At 40.3% G+C, this 20,267-nt stretch overlaps 2 protein-coding genes across 5 annotated transcripts in view; one reads left to right on the top strand and one right to left on the bottom strand.

Moving 5' to 3' along the window:
- The window catches only part of AKT3 (AKT serine/threonine kinase 3), a 151,581-nt gene extending 134,168 nt beyond the window's left edge, over positions 1-17,413 (top strand). For both annotated transcript variants that reach the window (XM_059467292.1, XM_059467293.1), the window contains 2 exons: positions 7,994-8,096; positions 10,080-17,413. In XM_059467292.1, the coding sequence (XP_059323275.1) occupies positions 7,994-8,096; positions 10,080-10,165 (189 nt within the window). In that variant the 3' untranslated portion in view covers positions 10,166-17,413. The remainder of the gene's footprint in view (positions 1-7,993; positions 8,097-10,079) is intronic.
- SDCCAG8 (SHH signaling and ciliogenesis regulator SDCCAG8) overlaps positions 16,394-20,267 on the bottom strand; it is a 104,762-nt gene continuing 100,888 nt past the window's right edge. For 2 of the 3 annotated variants that reach the window (XM_059467290.1, XM_059467291.1), the window contains exon 19: positions 16,394-16,734. The gene's annotated coding sequence lies outside the window, so the exon portion shown is untranslated. Of the gene's footprint in view, positions 16,735-19,683; positions 19,715-20,267 lie in introns of all 3 variants that reach the window. The other variant, XR_009418014.1, reaches the window with a different exon arrangement.

Genomic DNA, 20,267 nt, shown 5'->3' with positions numbered 1-20,267 from the left:
GAGTGGGTGAGGGAAAAAAACTCCCTGTTACATTATTCTTGCTCCCTTGAAAAACATTTCTTAATTATCTTACATTAGAAATAGAACTTTCAATTCTACACTGTGTTCAGCATCTTATTTAGTTAAGAATATATAGATACTGTTAATTGTGCTTTGATTCTTTCCAAATGAACATGGCAAATATGTTTCAGTCAAGATCTTTTTTTGAGCTATTAAAATAAAAGGAGGCATTTTGCAGATTAAAAAAAAATATATATATATAATTATATAAAATATATAAATGTCAGCACTTTGGTTTTATGCTTGTGGAAGTAGATATTGGCTTATTGGAGTATCATAACTAGAGAAATTCTTTGTTTACTGCGGACACTCTTGCTTCGAGAAACTAAATTTGCCAGTGAAATATCAACTGAATTTTCTCAGTTGGACAGTTCACTTCAAGGATCATAAGAATTGCTTCTGTGCAGCATTAACACACAGTGTGTCCTTTATGGAAAAACAAGTAATGAAAATGACTTCTGACAGTCTGCTTTTCTGTTTAATTAAAAATAGTTTTGTTCCTATTTGTTCCTTGTTTGCCTGGTTAAAATATCCATTGTTCCTTCTGCACACACAGTCTTACACTCTGCACACTTCAGAGCTGTGCTCTGAAATATAATCCTCAAACATAATAATAAGGTTAATGAACTTTCATCAAATATGTTCATTAGAATGCTTACATGAATATTTTTGAGGTATTTTGGTATTCTAAAATAACTCGAAGAATCAAATAAATTTGATTTTTAAATAGGTTTATTCTAGGCTTGCCTCTGTTGTGGTTTATTGTTGGATGTAGTCTTTAGCAGTAGGGTCACTTAATGAAATTGATAGTGGATGTAATTATTTGCATAGTAAAAATATTTCACAGTAATTTTGCCTGAGTTTTAAGCACCATGGCGCTGTAATTTTCTGGCTGCATTTCAGGAGTGTGTTTCTGTTAGGAAAGAAAGAACTGAAGTTCACTCTCAGAGTAATGGAAACCAAAAAATCATGTGGATTCTGAGTAGTTGCTGGGTGATAGCTTTGTACATGTGCACACTGTGCTCCTGTGCCTCTAATTTTATCTTTTTACTAGGTTATCACTTTCCTGGTGTGATTAGAAACAGAATTATATATCTCTAAACTATTTCATGTATTTCATGTGACAGACCACAGCTCTGTCAGGTCAAATGGATCCAAATGGTCAAATTGAATTATTCAGTTTCTGATACTGCTAACTAGATAACCTAATTTGGTACTACATAATGATAAAAAAATATTGTATGGCACACTGGAGCAGAGAAGGTCGTTGCCTTTGAATGAAAAATGTATAGTAGTTAGCATTTGTGATCTGATGTATTTATTTTTGGCAGAAAAACCATGAGGGCATATGAAAGAGAGCAGCCTGTGCCAGGTTCTTCCTGTGATCATCTCAGCCTTGATGAGTTTTTATCTCTCTGCCTGAGTATGAGAAATTGAATAGTTTGGCAAACTCTGAAGACTTCAAAAGCCCATGTACTAAATAAAATACTTGTTTTATTTTTAGGTAGAATCAGGAAGCTGTTTGAAATTTCTCTGTTTCTCATGTAAGAATTGCTTTAGCAGATTTTTATTTGGGTAGCAGAAATACACTAAAGTTGACACATGATCTATTTAGGTAGGGTCTTTTACTGAACAAAAAGCACTTGGGTATTACTTAAAAGGTCAAAATTTGGGTATGTGTTCAGGCTTGCAGCTTGAAGCACTCAGTAGCCTCATGGCAAAGGAGGTCCAGACCTTTCAGCGGTCTGGTGTTCCTCCTGCATATGATATGGATGAAAGATGGGAGAAACCATGTGGAAATTTGGGTTGAGATGCATGTTCTGATTTGTGGTAATACCTCCAATTGTCTCTGAAGAAAATTAGGAAGTGTCAGCAAATGGATCTGTTGGGATTCAAGGGAGCAGGGACAAGTGGCAGCAGTGGTTGAAGGGGGAGGCCTGTCTTTGGTGCAGGAGGTGCTTTTGGAGGCACCTGTCCCACTGTGAAGGCAGTGACTTTCAGCAGGATGTCTGACAGCTGCAAGAAGCTCTTCCTCACCCTTCAGCTGTGGCTGCCTTGGTTTACTCAAGACACAAACCCAGCAAATGAAGAAATCCCATGATCCAAGCCCTGGGTTCGGGCCTGGCAAAATCTGCAGTAAAACTATGATCTAAAATGCACATTTAAGTACTTCTGTGTATCAGATTGTGCAGGGAGAGGGTGGGAGGTAAATAGGAAAGCACCACCATTTGGTTTTAGGTTGTTGCTAATTAAATCATACTATTTTCAGACAATAATCTGCACTGCCACAAAACCTGCAGAAGTTACTTTCGTTGGTTGCTTTTGTGTTGCTGCCATGTGAAGTTGTAAAAAGATCAGACAACATCTAACCAGTCTGATACCTTAAACTATATGGGCAGACCTAGATGTTGGTTGCCACCCTTCTCCCAGCTGCTTGAATTTACAGGGAGGAGAGTATACATAAGTGTGTCTGATTTTCAAACTTATGTTGCTGGGGGTTTGTGGTTTTGCTCTGTCCATGGTAACAGCATTGTGTCACTTGGGAAACAGTTTATCCATGGGTAAACCTCCCTGCTGAAGCCAGTTTTCCTGTAGACTTGTGTCCTTCCACTACTGAAATTCCAGCTCCTTCTCCTCCCCCTGCCCAGGACCACCGCATGCAGGGTCTGTGGGGTATTCCCAATTCCCAGCTGTGCTGTGGCTGCTGCCTTTGGGGCCATGGATGGGGAGGAACCAGTCCCCTGCAGGAATGCTATTGACTGTCTTGAAGCTCAGCCAAATGACCTTCTTGCCCCCAGGCAGAAACTCTAGTTTGAGGGGCATGGACAGATGTTCCTCCCATCTATTCAGCACAGCTCAGCTGCAGTCTGTTGGTTGATGGGATTCTTACAGTAGTGGAATGGCCTGAAGTGGTGTCAGGGGAGGTTTAGGGTGGTTATTAGGAAGGGGTTCTGCACCCAGAGGGTGGTTGGGCACTGGAGCAGGCTCCCAAGGATGTGGCCACAGCACCAGCCTGGCAGAGCTCAAGAAATGTTTGAACAGTACTCTCAGGCACATGGTGACACTTGGGAATGGTGTGGTGCAGGGCTGGGACTTGTACGTGATGATCTTTGTGGGTCCCTTCCAACTCAGCATATTCTGCAATTCTCTGAAAATTCCCTTTAAATTAAAAGAAGAAAGATCAGATTGATGTTAAGCATCATACTTTTCATTTGGCAGATTGAGTGTATCATGGTTACTTTGAGGTAGCTTCAGCCACTTCATGTACAACACTAAGACAAGTGATTCCTGGTAAATGATCTTTGAACAAGTAGTGTTACATGTTTTCTCTCATACTGAAGTATTTATGTAGTTGTTCACTAAGTGTGATAAAGTTCAAGGTGTAGAATCAAGCCTGTACATTTCAGTGTACCTACAACAGTCAAATACTGTGCCTGCCCCTTTCCTTCCTCTAGGACATGAGTGTCAAATTTTCCAGGACTTGAACTGTGGAGAAACTGTGGTGTTTCTCACACACTGCTCTTGATGGGTGCCAAATGGAAATGCCATTCACTGGAGATAATAAAGACACTAAGAATTTGATATTGCTTCTGCTGTCAAGTCTAACATCAAGCCTTTGAAATGGCCAGGGCAGATTCAGCTTGACAGATGGATATGAAATTGGATTTTTGTCTTGAACACAAACTCTTAAAGTCACTTAACTCACACTGAGTTTAGACTTTTATTTCTTTATTTGTACAGACACATGCATATCTATGCATATGTGTGTGTGTAATGCATAAACCCAGAAAATCTGTATTTCTGCTCCATAGAGTAGATTGTCAGGAGATGCAATTCCCTGTCTGGTTGGAGAATTTTTCTGAACTGAGGCCACTAAAGAAAATTATCCCATACTAAAGTTTGGCAGCCAGGACCAAGCATTGCAATTCTCTTGCAGACTGACAAGGCCTGTGCTTAACAAAAGCTTATCTTACTCCTTTTGGACACAGGCTACTGGATGTGCCTTCCACATCCCTCTTGGTCTTCTGATTTCTCATGCCAGAAATGAGACATAGCTGCTCAATAGCATGTAGATACTATTTCCTTGTGCACCAAATGTGGTATTTTTGGGATCCCCCTTCTTGGGAAGGAATGATGAAACTGACCCCATGTTCTTCGAATGCTAATTCATTATTTTGTAATATTATATTATGTTAAAGAATGCTATACTAAAACTATACTAAAGAATAGAGAAAGGATACTTACTGAAGGCTTAACAAGGTACTAATGAAAAACTTGTGACTCTCTCCAGAGCCCTGACACAGCTGGACCACAATTGGTCATTAAGTCAAAACAATTCACATGTTGGATAAACAATCTCCAACCACATTCCAAAGCAGCAAAACACAGGAGAAGCAAATTAGATAATATTGTTTTCCTTTTTCTCTGAGGCTGCTCAGCTTCCCAGGAGAGAAATCCTGGGCAAAGAGGATTTTTCAGAAAAAATGATGGTGACACACCAAATGTGAAATGTTGCTGGCTGTAGAGTGACATCTTCACGTTGTGGTCATCACAGTGGTTGTTGATGTTGGGTGTTTCAATCTTTGTCATTAAACCTCAGCTTCAGTCTTCCTTGGGATGTATGTGGAAGCTTCTGGAGTGTCACTCTAAGGGTTTATCTCTGCAGCATTTGCCCCTTATTTGTCTTTCCAATGGTTTCAGCTGAAATTTGTGGACATTTTGCTTTCTGTTTTTAAATGAAGTTTGACAACTAATGGATAAAGGAGACACTCCTCCAGAAAGATGATTGCCAAGAATTTACTTGGGGAAAGGGAGGTGTGTCTTTGGTGTTAGCTCAGGAGTCTGGGGTGGGATGTCCACAAGACTTTAGCCCAGTTGGTTTGGTGTAGGTGAGGTAGAACTGATGGGAAGGAGCAATCCCCAGTTCTCTGTGCACACAGCTGTGTGGGAGGTGGAGGTGATGCTGTGAGGGAAGGAGGCAAAGTGTATGGGGAGATTGAAGAAACCTTTCTGCTACTTCTGTTCAGCTGTGTCTGTGCTTCTTAACCTCAGCTGCTGCTTCCCCTTTTCCAAAGGTTTTAGGGGATGGTTGATGTACATAAGGCACAGCCTGGATAAAAACCAGTGTATGCTGTTGTGGAGAGCCACACGGCTGGAGAGTTTGTTTTTGCAGTCAGTGAAGTTTCCAAATGGCTTTAATGTCCAGGATATGAAAGATACTGGTCTAAGATAGATGAATCCTAAAACACCATTGACATAAATTTGCATCAAGTCTCTCCCTTTTAGTTACAGCCTGGAGTTTCATGTCTTCTACTTGTTTCACTTCCCCAGACAGCTGAACTTCTCTCATCAGTGCAATTTCCATCAGCTGACTTATTGGATGTTATTGACGCAGTTTTCTAGTAAGCCTAGCTGCTGAGCATTGAATCAAAGCACTAATTTAATGAGTTTTGTTGTAATGGTGCTTCTCATACCTGATTAAAATTACTGTAATTATTTGTTCCTTAATAGTCACTTAGCACTGTGCTTCTCTTCCTAAAATAATGTTTTCAAAGTATTTTCCATAACCATTACTATTTTAGGTAGATGGAGAGAACAAGGGAAAGATTTAAAGTTGTAGCGAGGCTTGTTCATCTCAGTGGATTAAAAAAAAACAAAACAAAACCCAAATCCCTGGACAAACCAGTAGTTAGCCTGTAAGTTTTTGAGAAAGAAACTTGTCATCTAATGCATTTTCCTCTCCAGCAGCACACCCATACATATATGACTGCCTGTAATGATCTTACCCTGCCACACCTTTTGTGTTTCATTAACTACTTCAACCTGACTCACAGTTGTTATAGACAACTATAGAGGGGGTTCACTCCTTCTCTTTGCAAAGCAGTTGTAGCATGAAAGGTCTCAGGTGTACTTCACAGCAGGAGTACTTTGTTGTACTGCAAATGTGTGCTGCACCATTGAAAAGACATTGCTTCTTGTCCTTGACTTGAGGAAAAAGAAAATTTCCCCTTGGTTTGTATTATCATTATTTTAAAATGAAAAGTTTTATTTTTCTATGAAATGGCATTTTCTGTTTCTGACCAGTAAAAAGCATTCCACTCAGAGAAGTAGTAAAATTGTTATAACCAGGTTATCTTATACATTTTTTTCATACCGAATTTATTGCTTAGATCTGTGAAAGCATCTTTTGAAAAGGATGTGATGGACACTTGGCCTTGACTAGAATACATTACTTGGTTTCCTGTAATCTTGTGTAAGCATTTTTGTCTGTTTGTTTGTTTGTTGTTTTTTTGTTGTGTTTTTGTTTGGTGTTTTCAGTTTCTTTGGGTTTTTTTGAATGTTCTTTCATCAGATAGAAAAATGAGAATAAAATGGCAGTGTGGGATGTTGCACTGGCATAAGTCTGTTTTTAGGAATTGTGTGGCTGCATTGCTGGAAAGATGTACAACTTTGGAAATCTGCTTTAATAGGGCAGAATTGTTCGGGATAGCCTGGGTACATATAAAAATACTTTTCAAAAAGTGAAGGAATCTGTGCAATAAAAGAGAATACTTTGTTTATAAACATTGGATGGAACTTGATTTATACCTGGAAAATTCTTCTCATTTTGTGCTCATATATGTTAGCTCCTTAAGGATTTATTCTGTAATGCCCTGAACTTTTACTTCAAAATACCTCTCTGCTGTTGTATGTTTTCCATACAGGACAATGTAAGGGAAAGCTGAGTTTAGTTTTGTAAAAGTATCAATCAGATTTATTGTACTCTGTTAAGTATATGAAGTGATAGATTTGATTTTGTTTAATAATTGCTTGCACTGTTACTGAAGATCTGGATCAGATAAAATCAGTCTCAGTATGTACAGATCCTCTGTGCATCTAGAGCATAGAACTTGGGAAAAGGAGGGAGGGAGTTAGCAGCAGCTCCTCCTTTGCTGTGGGGCAAATGACCAAGTAAATTGTTTGGTGTTAGTGTTCTGGAGCTGAGGGGAGAGAGAACGTGAAACTGGTGAAAACCCCGTGCAAGGTGATAATATCAGTGAGCCAGGATATAACCTGTTGTATTGGAAGGAAAATCAATCACACTTATTCTCAGGGCATATGAGAAGATAGCATCAAAGGGCTCCTAGGTACAAACAAGAACATTGTCACATCACACACACACACATGCAATTTGCAGTGTCATACATACAAAACTGCTATACTGTTTTTGGACTGTTAGTCCATCCTCAGTGTGCCTTCCAGTAAAAGTTGATCAGCAGCTCTTTTGGTAGAGAAGGTGGATAGTGAAGCTGGGTCAAAAGAGGGGCAAGGGAGCCCTGCCTGCAGGCTGAGGGTGGCTGCCAGTGATTTGCTGTTGGGAAATCCCACACTGTGCTGTGAAAGCAGTAGGCAGATTTAGATCCAGCAACTCCCTTAAGCGTGATCTGGCCTTTTTGCAAATGTAAAATTTATTTTCATATAATGTAATATCTTTCAATGATAAGCTCAGATGAAGGCCTTCCCACTGAAAATAAAACCCCCAAACCATGCTTATTATGCTCTCTGTGTAGTCTTTTTCTTCTTAGCTGTGTATATCACCCAGTTGTGGTGAAGTATCTTGAGATGCCTTTGCCTGACAGCTATGTGGGTAATTAAATTGGCCTGAAGAGTTTCTAGGTAATTATCTTTATGCAGCTCAATTTATCTGCAAGTCATGTGAGAGTGATACTTGGAATTTAGCTTTCTTGTGCCATTGATTGGATCCTGAACTGGTATTTTTGAGATTGACTCAAATGGGTTTTATCTCTTACTGGAAGTTAGAGACTCAGCTGCCTCTCCACAGACCTATTTGTTTGATTTGGGGTGTAGAGAAAAAGAACTTACTTGTTTCCCTGATAGTAATTTGGCTGCTTTGAGATTTAGTAATTTTGTATTTTTTCTTGGTGCCTTTCAGCTTGTACCTCCTTTTAAACCTCAAGTGACATCTGAGACAGACACCAGGTATTTTGATGAAGAATTTACAGCTCAGACTATTACAATAACACCGCCTGAAAAATGTAAGTCAGAAAAAATGCATAAGCATGATGTAACAATAATGTTTCTAATAAAGCAGTGTGTAAGGTTTTTTCTGTTTGAATAGAAGAGCTGTTCTCAGTGTTATTAATAAAAGTCTTCATATGGAAGTGTGTGAGAGTAACTCTCAAAGACAACTTTATTTTGAAGATGCAATAATTACAAAGCTTAGAATATTAGATCACTCTGAGTTGGGTTTTGGGGATATTTTTGGTGTGGGCATTCTTGTGTTGATTGTTTGGAGATTTTTTCATTTGTTTATTGATTTGGGGTTTCGTTTGTTTGTTTTTAAATAAAAGAAGACACCAGCTTCAAGTGGTTACTGGCTGGCAGTCAAGGTCCCAGTTCAGCAAAGTAATTGGAACATGGACCCTTTTTTAAGCATGTGGACAGTGCTGGTGTCTTATTTTGAAAAACTTTGAGGACTATGATTTGAAAAAAATCAATTATGTGAAAATTAAATATCCTATCAAATCCGATACTTCAACAGAGCTCTTAAAGAAGATGTTAATGTGGATGTAACCATGGCACTGGACCTTGCAAAATTTCTTTATTGGAGGGAATATGATTTCACAATGGTTTGTGTTTTTGTCATGTTGCATTACACACAAGAATCATGATCTGATCAGCCTAGCCAGGGCTTTACAGGTATTTACTAAGTAACAGCTTTCTCCTGAGTTCTTAAAGAATTTTCTTTCTAAATGGGGATATTTTATGGTTTTGTTTGTTTCTTTATATTGGAGGCTGAGAAAGGAGGATCACAAAAGTAAAGGCTTAATTATGGTTGCTTAACCTTTCATAAAGCAATCTCATTTTCTGATGTTTTAGAACTCCCAGGTTAGCTGCAGCTTTCTGTTCATATATAGATCTAGAGTACTTTTTTGATTTTGCATTTTAGTGTCTGAACACAATCACAGAAACATAGTGTGGTTTGAGTTGGAAGGGACCTTAAAGTTCATCTGGTTCCAATCCTCCTGCCTTGGGCAGGGGCACTTTCCACTAAACCATGTTGCTCACAGTCCATAATTTAAGTGATTTTAAATCTTTCTGCTGTGAAAAAAGAACATTTTCTTCTCCTGTCTATCTTGATAAGAATTTGTTCATCTTTGTAACTTGAACAAATTTTACGAATGTTTGGATTAATTTGAGTTCCATTGATTCAATATTAGACCAGGATTAACTCTAACTTTTATGTGTAGAATATATGAAAATGCAAAGGACACAAAATTCTGAAAGGCTGCATATAAATACATTGTTAGAATGTTAGTCTCAGCAGGAGTCTTTAAGAATAAGCACTGTTAAAAAGCCATGTGAGAATGTACATCCAGATTCTCAGAGTTAGGTAACATCTGGTGCCTGCTTTCCATTGGCACTGGAGGAATTATGTAAATAAAAATATTTATGAATTTGGCTTATTCTGTATTTCTTCTGATCCCAGTAAATACTGTAAAAAAAATAGTTTGCTAAAAATAATATGTAATAATTGAAACACATAGAACCTGTGTGAATTGTTCATTTTGTAGCTGTTTTTCCATTTAACTCCCTTTGAAATTGAGGAATATTTAAGTATATCTACAGTAAGACTATAATTTCCTGAGCTCAGCTCAAGAAATGATGGAAACTGGCTGACTCAATTGGCACATGGCTTCTGCACTGCCAGAGGCTGGGTGTGCTGGCATGTTGGGATTAGCCTACATGGGGTTGTAGTTGTGGTTGAAGTTCTCAGGTGATAGTCAGAATAAAATGAACCAAACAATCAACCTGAAATAAGTGGTGACTTCTGGGCATGCTGTCCTTTCAGTGAGAATTGTCCTGCTGTGTGAATGTAAGCTTACGAGCTTAACTGAAGTCTTGCTTTAACTTGAGCCTTTAACTTAAGCATTGAACCCTGAAAGATCTACTGCATATCAGGTGAATAATAAAATTTTATTGCAAATGTACTGATGTTTTGAACTTCCTTAACACAGATGACGAGGATGGTATGGACTGCATGGACAATGAGAGGCGGCCGCATTTCCCCCAATTTTCCTACTCTGCAAGTGGACGAGAGTAACTCTTTTGTTCTGCTGCTTCACTGTCATCTTAGGTTTATCAGTGAAAATGATTCCTGAACATCGCCACCAGTACTAGATACTACTAAGATAGCAGGGGCACTTTCAGAGACCATTCCAAATTGAACAAGTTTCTTTCCCAAACCTACCTAAAATCCATTCTGGTTTTGCATGACATATGAGATTCTCTCTACTCCGCTCTCCTGCTGTTGCTGCTGCCCACAGTCTCAGTATAATAGCAACATCAAGAAGTTACTAACAGTTTCTTTGAAGGTAAATGACTTGACTTCAGCATTGTACACTTTGTGAACAAGTAGTCATCTATTTTTCCTCACAGTGGAGACTAAACAAAAGCCGTGTTGGTCCAGCTTATCTTCTTCCAGAAGATGAATCAAAATTGTAATTAGTCTAAACAGACCAGGCGATAACATTTTCTTGCATCTGTTTGTGCTGGTTAGAATGAGGAAACGTAGAGGTGGTGATGTACATATGCAAGGTTTCTGTTAGGCATATCATTACTTGAAGCAGGTCTCTGTCATTAACATCTGGCTGGAATTTGTTTGGGAAATGTTTGAGAGAAGGACTTAAATTGTTGATATATATAAATATATATATATATATTATTTTTTAATTACTGTTGGATACTACAGAAGAAGCAGAAGGGCTGGGCTCACCCAGCCTGCCACTTAGAACTTCCAGGTTCATGTGCAATCATGGAGAATCGAACATTATACATGCAAGAAATGAAGGCATAAAAGCAGCAGTTGAAGTTGTTCAAGGGGTTTTATAATTTGCACCAGATAACATCTTTTTCATGCTTTTCTCTTTCATGATATGCATCACCTCTGATGGCTGAAGAATGTAGACAGGCATAATGGTATTGCTTTTCACCAAAATGTGTGCACCAAGGTAAACAGGTGTTTGCCTTACTTGTTTTTGAGTTTGTGAATTAGCTTCCTCTCCAGGTGTTTAACTCTGATTTTTTTTTTTTTTTTTTTTTGGTTATACTGCGGTAGTATTTATTTTTAGAGATAAGGTTTGTATATGTCATGTTTGCAAATGCTGCTACATCTTAGAACAGGCTAATAGCAGTTAATTTTGTAATATATGGAAGGACTGTACAAGCTGAAGGGAATAATGCACTTTTCTCCCATGTGGAAATTTTAACAAGGCTCTGAAATTGTACATACTGCTTAGAACCAGATTTTTGTGAATGAAATACTGTCTTTTAACAGTTTGGCAGTGGAGGTGAGGATTTCCAACCTCATGTGCCAAAGGGTTAAAAGTGAACAGACAAAAAAGCTACATCTTGTGCTCCATTTAGGATAAACATAATGCAAGAGCCTGGCAGCACAAGAGAAAATGTCTGTTCTATATGAAGGAATTGCATTTGAACAACAAGACCACAGTGATTACAAGAAAAGCACTTTATTTTAACAATTAAAATAGTAAATTTCTGGGATCAGCCGTTCTCAAGGAAGATTTGCCCTCAACCAAATGAGTCCTAAAACCCAGGAGGTTATGTGTAACCGTGGTACCTGATTGACTGAATTTCAAACGTCACAGCAAATGCTCCACTGGTAGGGAAACATCTTTCCATTTCCGAAGATCTGTATCTAACAGACCATGTGCATAAACTTTAGCTTTGATCTTCAGCAATGATAATCTTAATAATAAACCCTTTGGTGCTAGGAGCTGGGGCGTGACGCGGCGCAACAGCAGAGCGTGCGCAGCCTTGCAGGCGACATCGGGAACCCCCGACTCCGTGGGATTATCATTGGAAGTGTCTCTGCGTTCAGCTCTTGTTAGCTCCCACAAAGACTGTGATATTGCAGAGTATTCCTGGTTGCGTTGTGTGAGTGAGTAGATGAGTCTGAGAGATGTTCCTACACAGATGCCTTAGCCTCTTGATGTGGAAAGTTGAGTGCCCAAGCATGAAGCCCACTGCTGGCAGTGCATGTGCTGGGATGGTCAAGGGGTAGACGGGCATTTTAGCAAGGCAGCTAAAGACGCAGAGTAATTTAGACAATTTTTCATGTTTAGTGTTTTATCTTTAGTAATGGATGGATAATCAGATAGAAATATATCATGATGTATACTCTAACTGCATAGGATTTCATTATGTCACCCTGTAACACTAAAGACGTGTAGATGTTGTCCCTGTGCGGAGGGAGAGGAGAGCAGCAAATGCATTGCAGGTCTGGTGGTGTAGAGGTGTCTACACTGCCACAGTGAGCGAGTGACTGAAATAACCAAGTACTTAACAGAAGGGCATTAATTAGTTCTCTGCAAAGGTCTTGTACTCAGACTGAAACTATGGTGATTCAAAATCTGTGTTACATGCCTGTGTTTTCTCCCCTATGTTTTCAGCTTGTCATAGCAATAAGTTTCTTGGCACAGGGCTCCTCCAGCCAGTGGCCAACTGGCTGTGGCACTGGCCAGCAGCTCCTCATGCAGTGATGCCCAGTGCTTTGCTCTCCATTGCGTAGCCAGGTAGTGTGTGGTTTGCAGGAGGGGCCTGGCAGTGAACTATTTGTAAACCTTTTCAGACATCACTTTGCATTGCAGTGTCTGCCTTCTGAAACGTCAGTGATCCAGTTTATGATGCAGAGCCGGCAGCCACCTTGTGCTGCCCAGGCCCAGGGGATTCTGTCTTACCAGTGTTAGAAACAGATGACAGAGAAATGGTCAAGCAGTGCTGAGGGAAACTTTAGAAGCTCTTCTTTTGCTGTCTGCGGTTGTGTTTGAATTTGGACAGGAGATGGTGGCTGGTTGTCTTGGTGAGCCTTTTGAGCACAGTACATTTCAGACCTTGACTCCAGCTTGTACTGACTTCCATGACATACAGTATGCCCTCTCGTACTGCAGCCATCTTGGAGGAAATAGGTCAATTCTGTTTGGATTTTGGCAGTTTTGCACACAGCTTCGCTTTCCACACTAATCCATCTTCCAGTACATTCCTGTTGCTTAAAGAACATTTATTCCAGTATTGTTTCACCTTTTTTTTCCATCTTTACTTCCGGCTTCTTAAAGCTGACTGTTCTTGCAGGGGCCATGTGCTTCTCCTAGAGTACAAAAGTAAGGTCTTTCCTTACTAACTGCAGGGTCTATATATTACACCTCAATGTACACACTTTGCTGCTACTGTTTGTACTGTCTACAGTAGAATTTCCTTATCTTGCTCCTGGTAGTGCATTACAGGCAAGCATGAAATGTAAAGTATTTATTTAAATAAAAACCTCTAAATTGGTAATTGAATTACCTCCCTGTAGCTTTAGAGTTTGTGACATTTCTTGACCTTGCTAGTTCTTTCATTAGATCCATGCAAGATCTAGTCATATGGTTAAGGATATCAAGCAGACACGACTACGAACCCAAGAAACCGTATTACTGTTGGTCATACTTAAACTGTTTATTTCCTTAAGTATATGACCCACAAGGATGTGAAATAACTACAAGAAACTGTTTTTGTACACTGTACATCCTTAGTATTTTTACACGTATATGATAGGGATGCACATTATTTTCCTTCGTACAGACAGCTTAAATAAAGCACTATGTCAATCTGCTACTTCTGTGTTTTTTAATGCTAATTTGTTCTGGAGGATTGTAAATATATATATATATATATGTTCAAGCTTGCCACAGAGGACGTATTTTTTTATACCTGCACATTACTATTAAATATCTTAGAGGATTAAATTCTTAAGTTGTCCTGTGTCAGAGAAAGAAAAATGGAAATGAGAAGGCTATATTGCAGATTACAAAAGATTTCTCAAGTTTTGGGTTAAATATTTACTTCATATTTTAAAGTAATTTTATATAGGTTAGATGTTTCAATCCTGAAATGCACAAAGAATTTACTTAATTTCTTCTTACAAGAAAATGTACATCATTATTTTTTTATCACTGTATATATAATGATCTGTGCATGTTTAGTTACAAGTTTTATTTGCTGTGAAGTCCTAGTGATAACTGTAACTCGCTGTGAAATATTTCAGATACTGGGTGAACAGTTTCAGCTTGTAAATGATTAAGTTACAGTATTGTCAAAAAAAAGTTTTTATGACTAAGCAAAATGTATCTGTGCTTTGGACCGAGGCTGTTTCCATACAGGTGGTTCCTGTTAACTCTGTGAGATGTATGCCACATAATTTTGGGTTATACTTTTGAAGATATGCTCCTATCAGAACATCCACCATTTAGTGATTTTCAGCTGATGAAATTCTTGGCCTCACATCCCACAGCTAGACAATGTTTGGGCAAGGAGATGGAAGAAAGGGAAGGTGGGATTTGCAGGGCACTGCAGAATGGGACTCTTTGAAGCCCTCGGGCTGGTCCCGGGCTGTTTGAAGCAGCCAGTCTGGAGGGCTGAGTGTCTCTAAAGCAGTGGGTCATCCGGGTTTTCTGTTCTCTGACGTGAATGCTTCTCAGGAATAGAGGTGCTTCATCCAGGTCTCAGGTTTTTTCCTTTCTTTTTTCCCTCCTTTTTTTCTCCTCTCCCACCTTATAACAGGAAAGAGCTTCAGGGAGACAGCCATCCATTAGTTCAGTGGCATCAGGATGTCAGTGACCAGGACAAAACTGCAGCAGTGACAGGACTATCTGGTCAGGCTGCATCCCGTGTTGTGGAATCACACTCTCTGTGCTGACCTGGATTTGATCATCGGGTCTGATACTTGTAAAATTTGTAAAACCAAGCATTTAGTGCTTAAGTAGACGCAGGGGAAGGTGGGGAGGGATATGAGACAGGTAGGCCTGGTGCTGTAATGACTTAATTGCTACAAAGTAGAGTAACTGCTGCAGGGGAAGTTATCCCTTGTGGATTCCCAGCAACACAATAGTTGCACCTATGCCTGGGATGAGTATGAAAAACCCACTTTGAGCTATATATACTGGCAGCCCAGGACCCTTTGTTGAAACCAGACTCGTACATGCACGTGGGTGGCTGGCAGTGGGGCCCTGCATGTGGCCACCAGACGCCACCTGGTAGGTGAGGCAAGTCCAGAAAGGTTGAGGGTCCCGATGTGCTCCAGGGTCTCAGTGAAGCCTAAGTGTCAGGAATAGGTGCCCGAGTTCCTTTGCACACGTAGCCTTATAGGCGCTGTCTCCTATTTAAACACAGGTTTATGCTGTGGAATAATAAAAAATAAAGTTTGCATTTCCTACATTTATAAATGTATATTCTTAACTGTGTAACCATCTATAAAGTAGTGACACTTAAAAAGCTGTCAGCCTGACTACTGTGAAAAATCTTGAGTTTGACTAGAGAGGGCTTTCCTTCAGCAGCCTTTCTTCTCCCTATAGACCTGGGGCCTTTCTCAGCACGCTCAGTGTCGTATCTGTGAAGCTGTTCAGGGAGGCGATCAGATGTGTTTGGCAGTTTTATATGGCAGGAAATTGAAATAGGGAGGAAAAATCACTTTGATGTTAGGGCTGTACCACTAATAATTCTTAAAATATAAGGGAAGGAAGGATTGTGTTCCACACCCAATGGTAATTTATTGCATGTGTTGTTACTCTTATTTTTGTTGTTTTCCGTGTTCATGCTGGCTGAAGTAGCTTCATTGCTGGGGAACTGTTCTTTGCGCTTTTTTCACCCCCTTTACCAACTACATTGAAAACAATAGATGTAGAAACTTTTCTCTTGCGTGTGTAGCTTATCCTACACTAGATAGCAAAATACTCAAATTCTTTCTAAAACAGTTGGGTATTTGAAAAGTAACCTTGAAAAACATGAGTGCACAGTTAACCAGAAAAAAATGCCCTCCACCTGTACCCTCCAAGTGTTCTCAGTTCAATAATTTGAAGCCAAGTTCACCTGGTGCCCTGACTATGTGCTGGTCCAAAAGTCCAGTTTCACCACTTCAGTGTGGAGCCCATCACCTCTTGTAATGGCCCCTCTGTAATAATCAAGGGCTCTTTTCTCTTAAAGGCCTTGCTCAGTGAATGTTTTAAAGGGGAACCTGACCCATGGAAATTCCTCCACATTAGATGGAATATTTCTCAATCTTCTCACGCTTTTCTGATTAGTAAATACTTGTTGGGGCTCTCACTTTTTATATGAAAGTGACAAATATCCTGTTGAATAAAATTCCCAGGTATATTCTGGTACTGAGTTTGTAAAAAAGGAGGGCAGTCTACATGTGCAGCACTTGCAAACAGCCCCCTTCTCCCTCCTCCCCCTGCACATGCTTTCCCTTGAATTCAGAAGGACAGAACAAGGAACCTAGAGACCTATTAGGTTTATTGGTATTTCAGTCTGTAAATAATATAGATATGTACGTTCAATTATGAAAATAGATAAAAACGTTTTATAAACATTGTACAAATTATTGACATCCACACTACGTAATAGCTGTTAAAACTGGCTTGCAAGCCTAGTCTTTTCAGAAAAGTCTCAGCTGTCGTCCTAGAAAGTTTGGTAGGCTGGTAAGGCTTCAAAATATTTGTGATTCTGTAGTTAAAACCAAATAGAAACCAGCTGAAATTAGCTAGCAAGTGTGCCTGTTTTCTGCAGAGGTGTCTTTGGGTGAGCCTCAGACAAGTTTCAGCCAGGTGCAGAGCAGACCTGAAAGATAAAAGGAAGAGATGGGTAGTCTGTATGGCAGTGCCTGTGTTTCTCATTTGTGTCACGTCAGCCTGCAGGCAAGTTCTTAGAAGAGAAATAAAAACTGGTTAAGACTGCAGTAAGGCAGAGTAAACAAGTACAGTTTCAAAGCCTGCACTTCCTGTGGGCCTGCTGTCCTCACCTCTTTCTAAGCTCAAAAGTCTTACAGGTAGCAAGAACAAGAGATATCTGATTTCTGAAAAACAGGATCTCCATGAGCTTTTGACATGGCTCCTGTTTAGCAGTAAATAAGTGAGCTCTTGTTTTGGGGCACGTCTAAGATCCTGTCTCTTCTCCCTTCCAAGAAGATGGCAGGGTTTTACCAGAGGGTGTTTACTGTGCAGTGTTCAGCGTGTGTCTGGGGTGGGCAGCTGTAGCAAAACAGGAAACTGTTGCCTTGGTGCCAGTAGGAAACCTCTGGTGGGAAGGCTAATTTGCAGTTTTGAAGCTCTTGCATAGCTGTTGTTTGTGCTTCCTCGGTAGCACTTAAGGACTGAATTGAGCAAGACATCAAACTCTTGGAGCTGGGGGAGCTACCTCGAATTAAGCCACTGCAGTACTAAAAATTGAATTTAAGAGATGTACATGACCTCAGAAATAAAAATAAACTTTCTACTTTGGCTGGTTTTGCATTAGAAGACTGAAGGGTTTTGTTTTTTTTTCCTTCTCCCCTTGGTTGGTTAGGCTGAATTAAAGAAAATTCATAAAGCTGCAGTTCATTAAAGAATGAAAAACAGTAACATGGTGGTTTTTTCCCCCAAAATGCATGAACCAACATCAACTGCTACAGTTGTGTTTGCGACCAGTGCAAGGAACTGTGGCAATGCAAAGCCTTAGGGCTTAAATTCCATTCCACTATCCAAGTGCCTGGGTAGTGACAACCAGAGGAAACATACTCTGTGCTGCAGTGACCCTCAGCATTAGAGTATGGGCAGAAGCTTAAAAGGACCCCAAAACCTCAACTCCTGAAGAAGTTGAATTCCTGGACATTTCTGCTGTGACCGTCCTTCCATACCACAATTTCCCAGTGCTAATGCTTTGTGAGATGCAGAACCTCAGCCTGATTGATAAAGTGGGCAAATCTGACTCCAGCCTGGCCTGAACCTCTTCACAAAGCAAGCACCAATCCTGTCAGAGTCTCTGTACCCCACTGACCCAGGGCCCAAGTACTAAAGCTGTCATTTACGGCATGCTGTTCTCTAACAAAATGGGCACAACTGTCACATTCAGGTAATTGGTAAACGAGTCAGTTACTGGACAGTCACGGTAAGGGCCTTTCCAGTCTTAGTTTCTCCTCCTCCCTAGAATATTTTGGTTTTTCAGTGCACAGAACATTGCAGCACACAGTGCCCAGGTTCCTGTGGACACTCCCTCCTTAGTTCAGTGGCATCTGTTTTAAGGGGCTGGTTGGGTATTAGATGTACACGTTGGAAGGGTTTGTAGGAGGGGAACTACAGATGCCTGACTGGTTTATTTTATTCCTGCCAGCAATATGGGAGGAGGGAAGAACAACTGACTTCCTGTTTGATTAGAAAGCACTCAGGTGGCTTCAGTGCCTCAATCCTCCATTGCATGGCTGTAAAACCCAAGGTGGAACTCCCAGCAGGGCCAGGCTCAACTCCTCAGCTGGTGCCCAGCTTTGTCCAGTAGCCAGGAACGGGACGGGATGTACAGGACTCCCACAGCTGCAGATGCACAAACACTGAGGAGCTGAATACTTGAAGCCTCATGTCAGGGCAGTCAGACATCAAACAGAGGTCTATCTTTATCCCTTCCTGTCATGGTTTAACTTACATCACTTCACATTAAACTCCATCCAAGCAGAAGTGAAGATTTTCATCTGCTTAAAAAAAACCACAACATCCACCAACTCCATCTGTGGACTGTCACTGGTTGTTAAAAACACCTGGCAGAGACACCATCTTTGTGCAGTAAGATTACACTAAAACAAAAGCTCTCTCCTAATAACCAAAGCAATCTTCAGGTCTCCTGAGGTTGAAAGCCATGTAAGGATCAGCTTGAATCACTTTTGACAGCAGAGATGGATGACCTACCTGTTTGCTGGAAATAAGGTTCCCCCTTCTGTAATACATAATAAAAAATAAAAAGCAAACAGAGCACTTGGGAACACTGCTGCATTAACCACTGGGGTCTCACTGAAAATTCCTGCTGACACAAGAAAGGAAAGAAAACCCCTGCTCCAGACCAGCTGTAATTCTGACAGTGCCTCCTGCTGAGTGACTGGGGTGAGGATGGGAACACAGGCACGGGTGAGTGTACTTTAACTTCCTTTTAGAAGGAGGGTGATCAACTCACAGACACGCTCACTGTGACACAGACATCTGCAAGGAGGGAGGAGAGAGCTTTAGTGGCTCAGCCATACGGAGAGCACAGGGAGGGTGCAGGTTCATGGCCAGGGAGAGGCTGGCTTGCAGGAGGAGATCTTCATGGGAAGTCAGAGCAGCAGCACAGGATGACAGCCCTCGCTGGAAGTAATCCTCAAGGTCCAAATCCTACCCGTCTGTGCTCTCACTGGCTCAGCTGGCCAGCAACCCCTTCTGGCAGCCGGGGGCTGTGAGGGGATTATCCACCGGGACAAATACTGATTCCTGTCAAACTGATGGACACCAAGGCAGATCCTGCAAGAGAGAGGCATCCCAGCTCTCACAGATACACTCATGCCTGGTGGGGGAAGCTGAGGTTTCTAGCAATCTCTGTTTAGATGTTTGTTTGCTTTCTGTGCACATTTATTTAGTATTCTATGTACGAAGGTAATTAAATATCTGTATCCTCCTGCCTTAGGGTGAATTCCAATATACAAGAGACTTTCAAAGGTAGAAATTCCAAACCTGAGTGTTACAAAAACTTTCAAAATGAGAGGTGTAAATCCCATAATTAAAATTTGATTACCTTTACAAGGTCCTGAATATGCTCATGTAGCCTGTAAAGGAATGCAGCATTACAGCAGGATCAGGTACTTCTTTTATTATCTTTTTTCCTTTAAAACCCTGAATTTTCCTTACAGTATCAAATGAGTTTTCCAAGAAAAACATGCTCTCAACACACCAGAATGTAGCTAAATTGAAAGACCTTTTTTTTCCTTTCTGCTGTCTTTCCCCCCATACAAAAAACATGTAACACTAGAAATAAAAACTACAGTGGAAGTAATCTGACTTTTGAAAACAAATCCTATCAAGGCTCAGGGCTTGTTAGGTTTGTTGAGTAGGTCAGCTAGATTCAAGTAAATGATGCAATTTTAAATTCTTTAAACTTTAGAAGTTTAGTAACTCTTACAAGGCAGTAGGAACACCTATAGCTATGTTGCACTACTGTAACATGACAGCACTGCTCCAAATACAAATATCTAGATAATGTTTCTTTCAATGTGACATTATCTGTTATGATTTATTACAAAACCATTTGCAGCCTTTCTGAAGAGATAGGGATGATTCAAGCTTCCTCAGACAGAAAATATTGGAAGCAACAAAACTAAG

The sequence above is a fragment of the Ammospiza nelsoni genome, chromosome 3 (assembly GCF_027579445.1).
Source record: "Ammospiza nelsoni isolate bAmmNel1 chromosome 3, bAmmNel1.pri, whole genome shotgun sequence".
Classification (NCBI taxonomy): Eukaryota; Metazoa; Chordata; class Aves; order Passeriformes; family Passerellidae; genus Ammospiza; species Ammospiza nelsoni.
The sequence above is the reverse complement of the archived record's forward strand: the minus strand, read 5'-3'. Positions and strand labels throughout refer to the sequence as shown.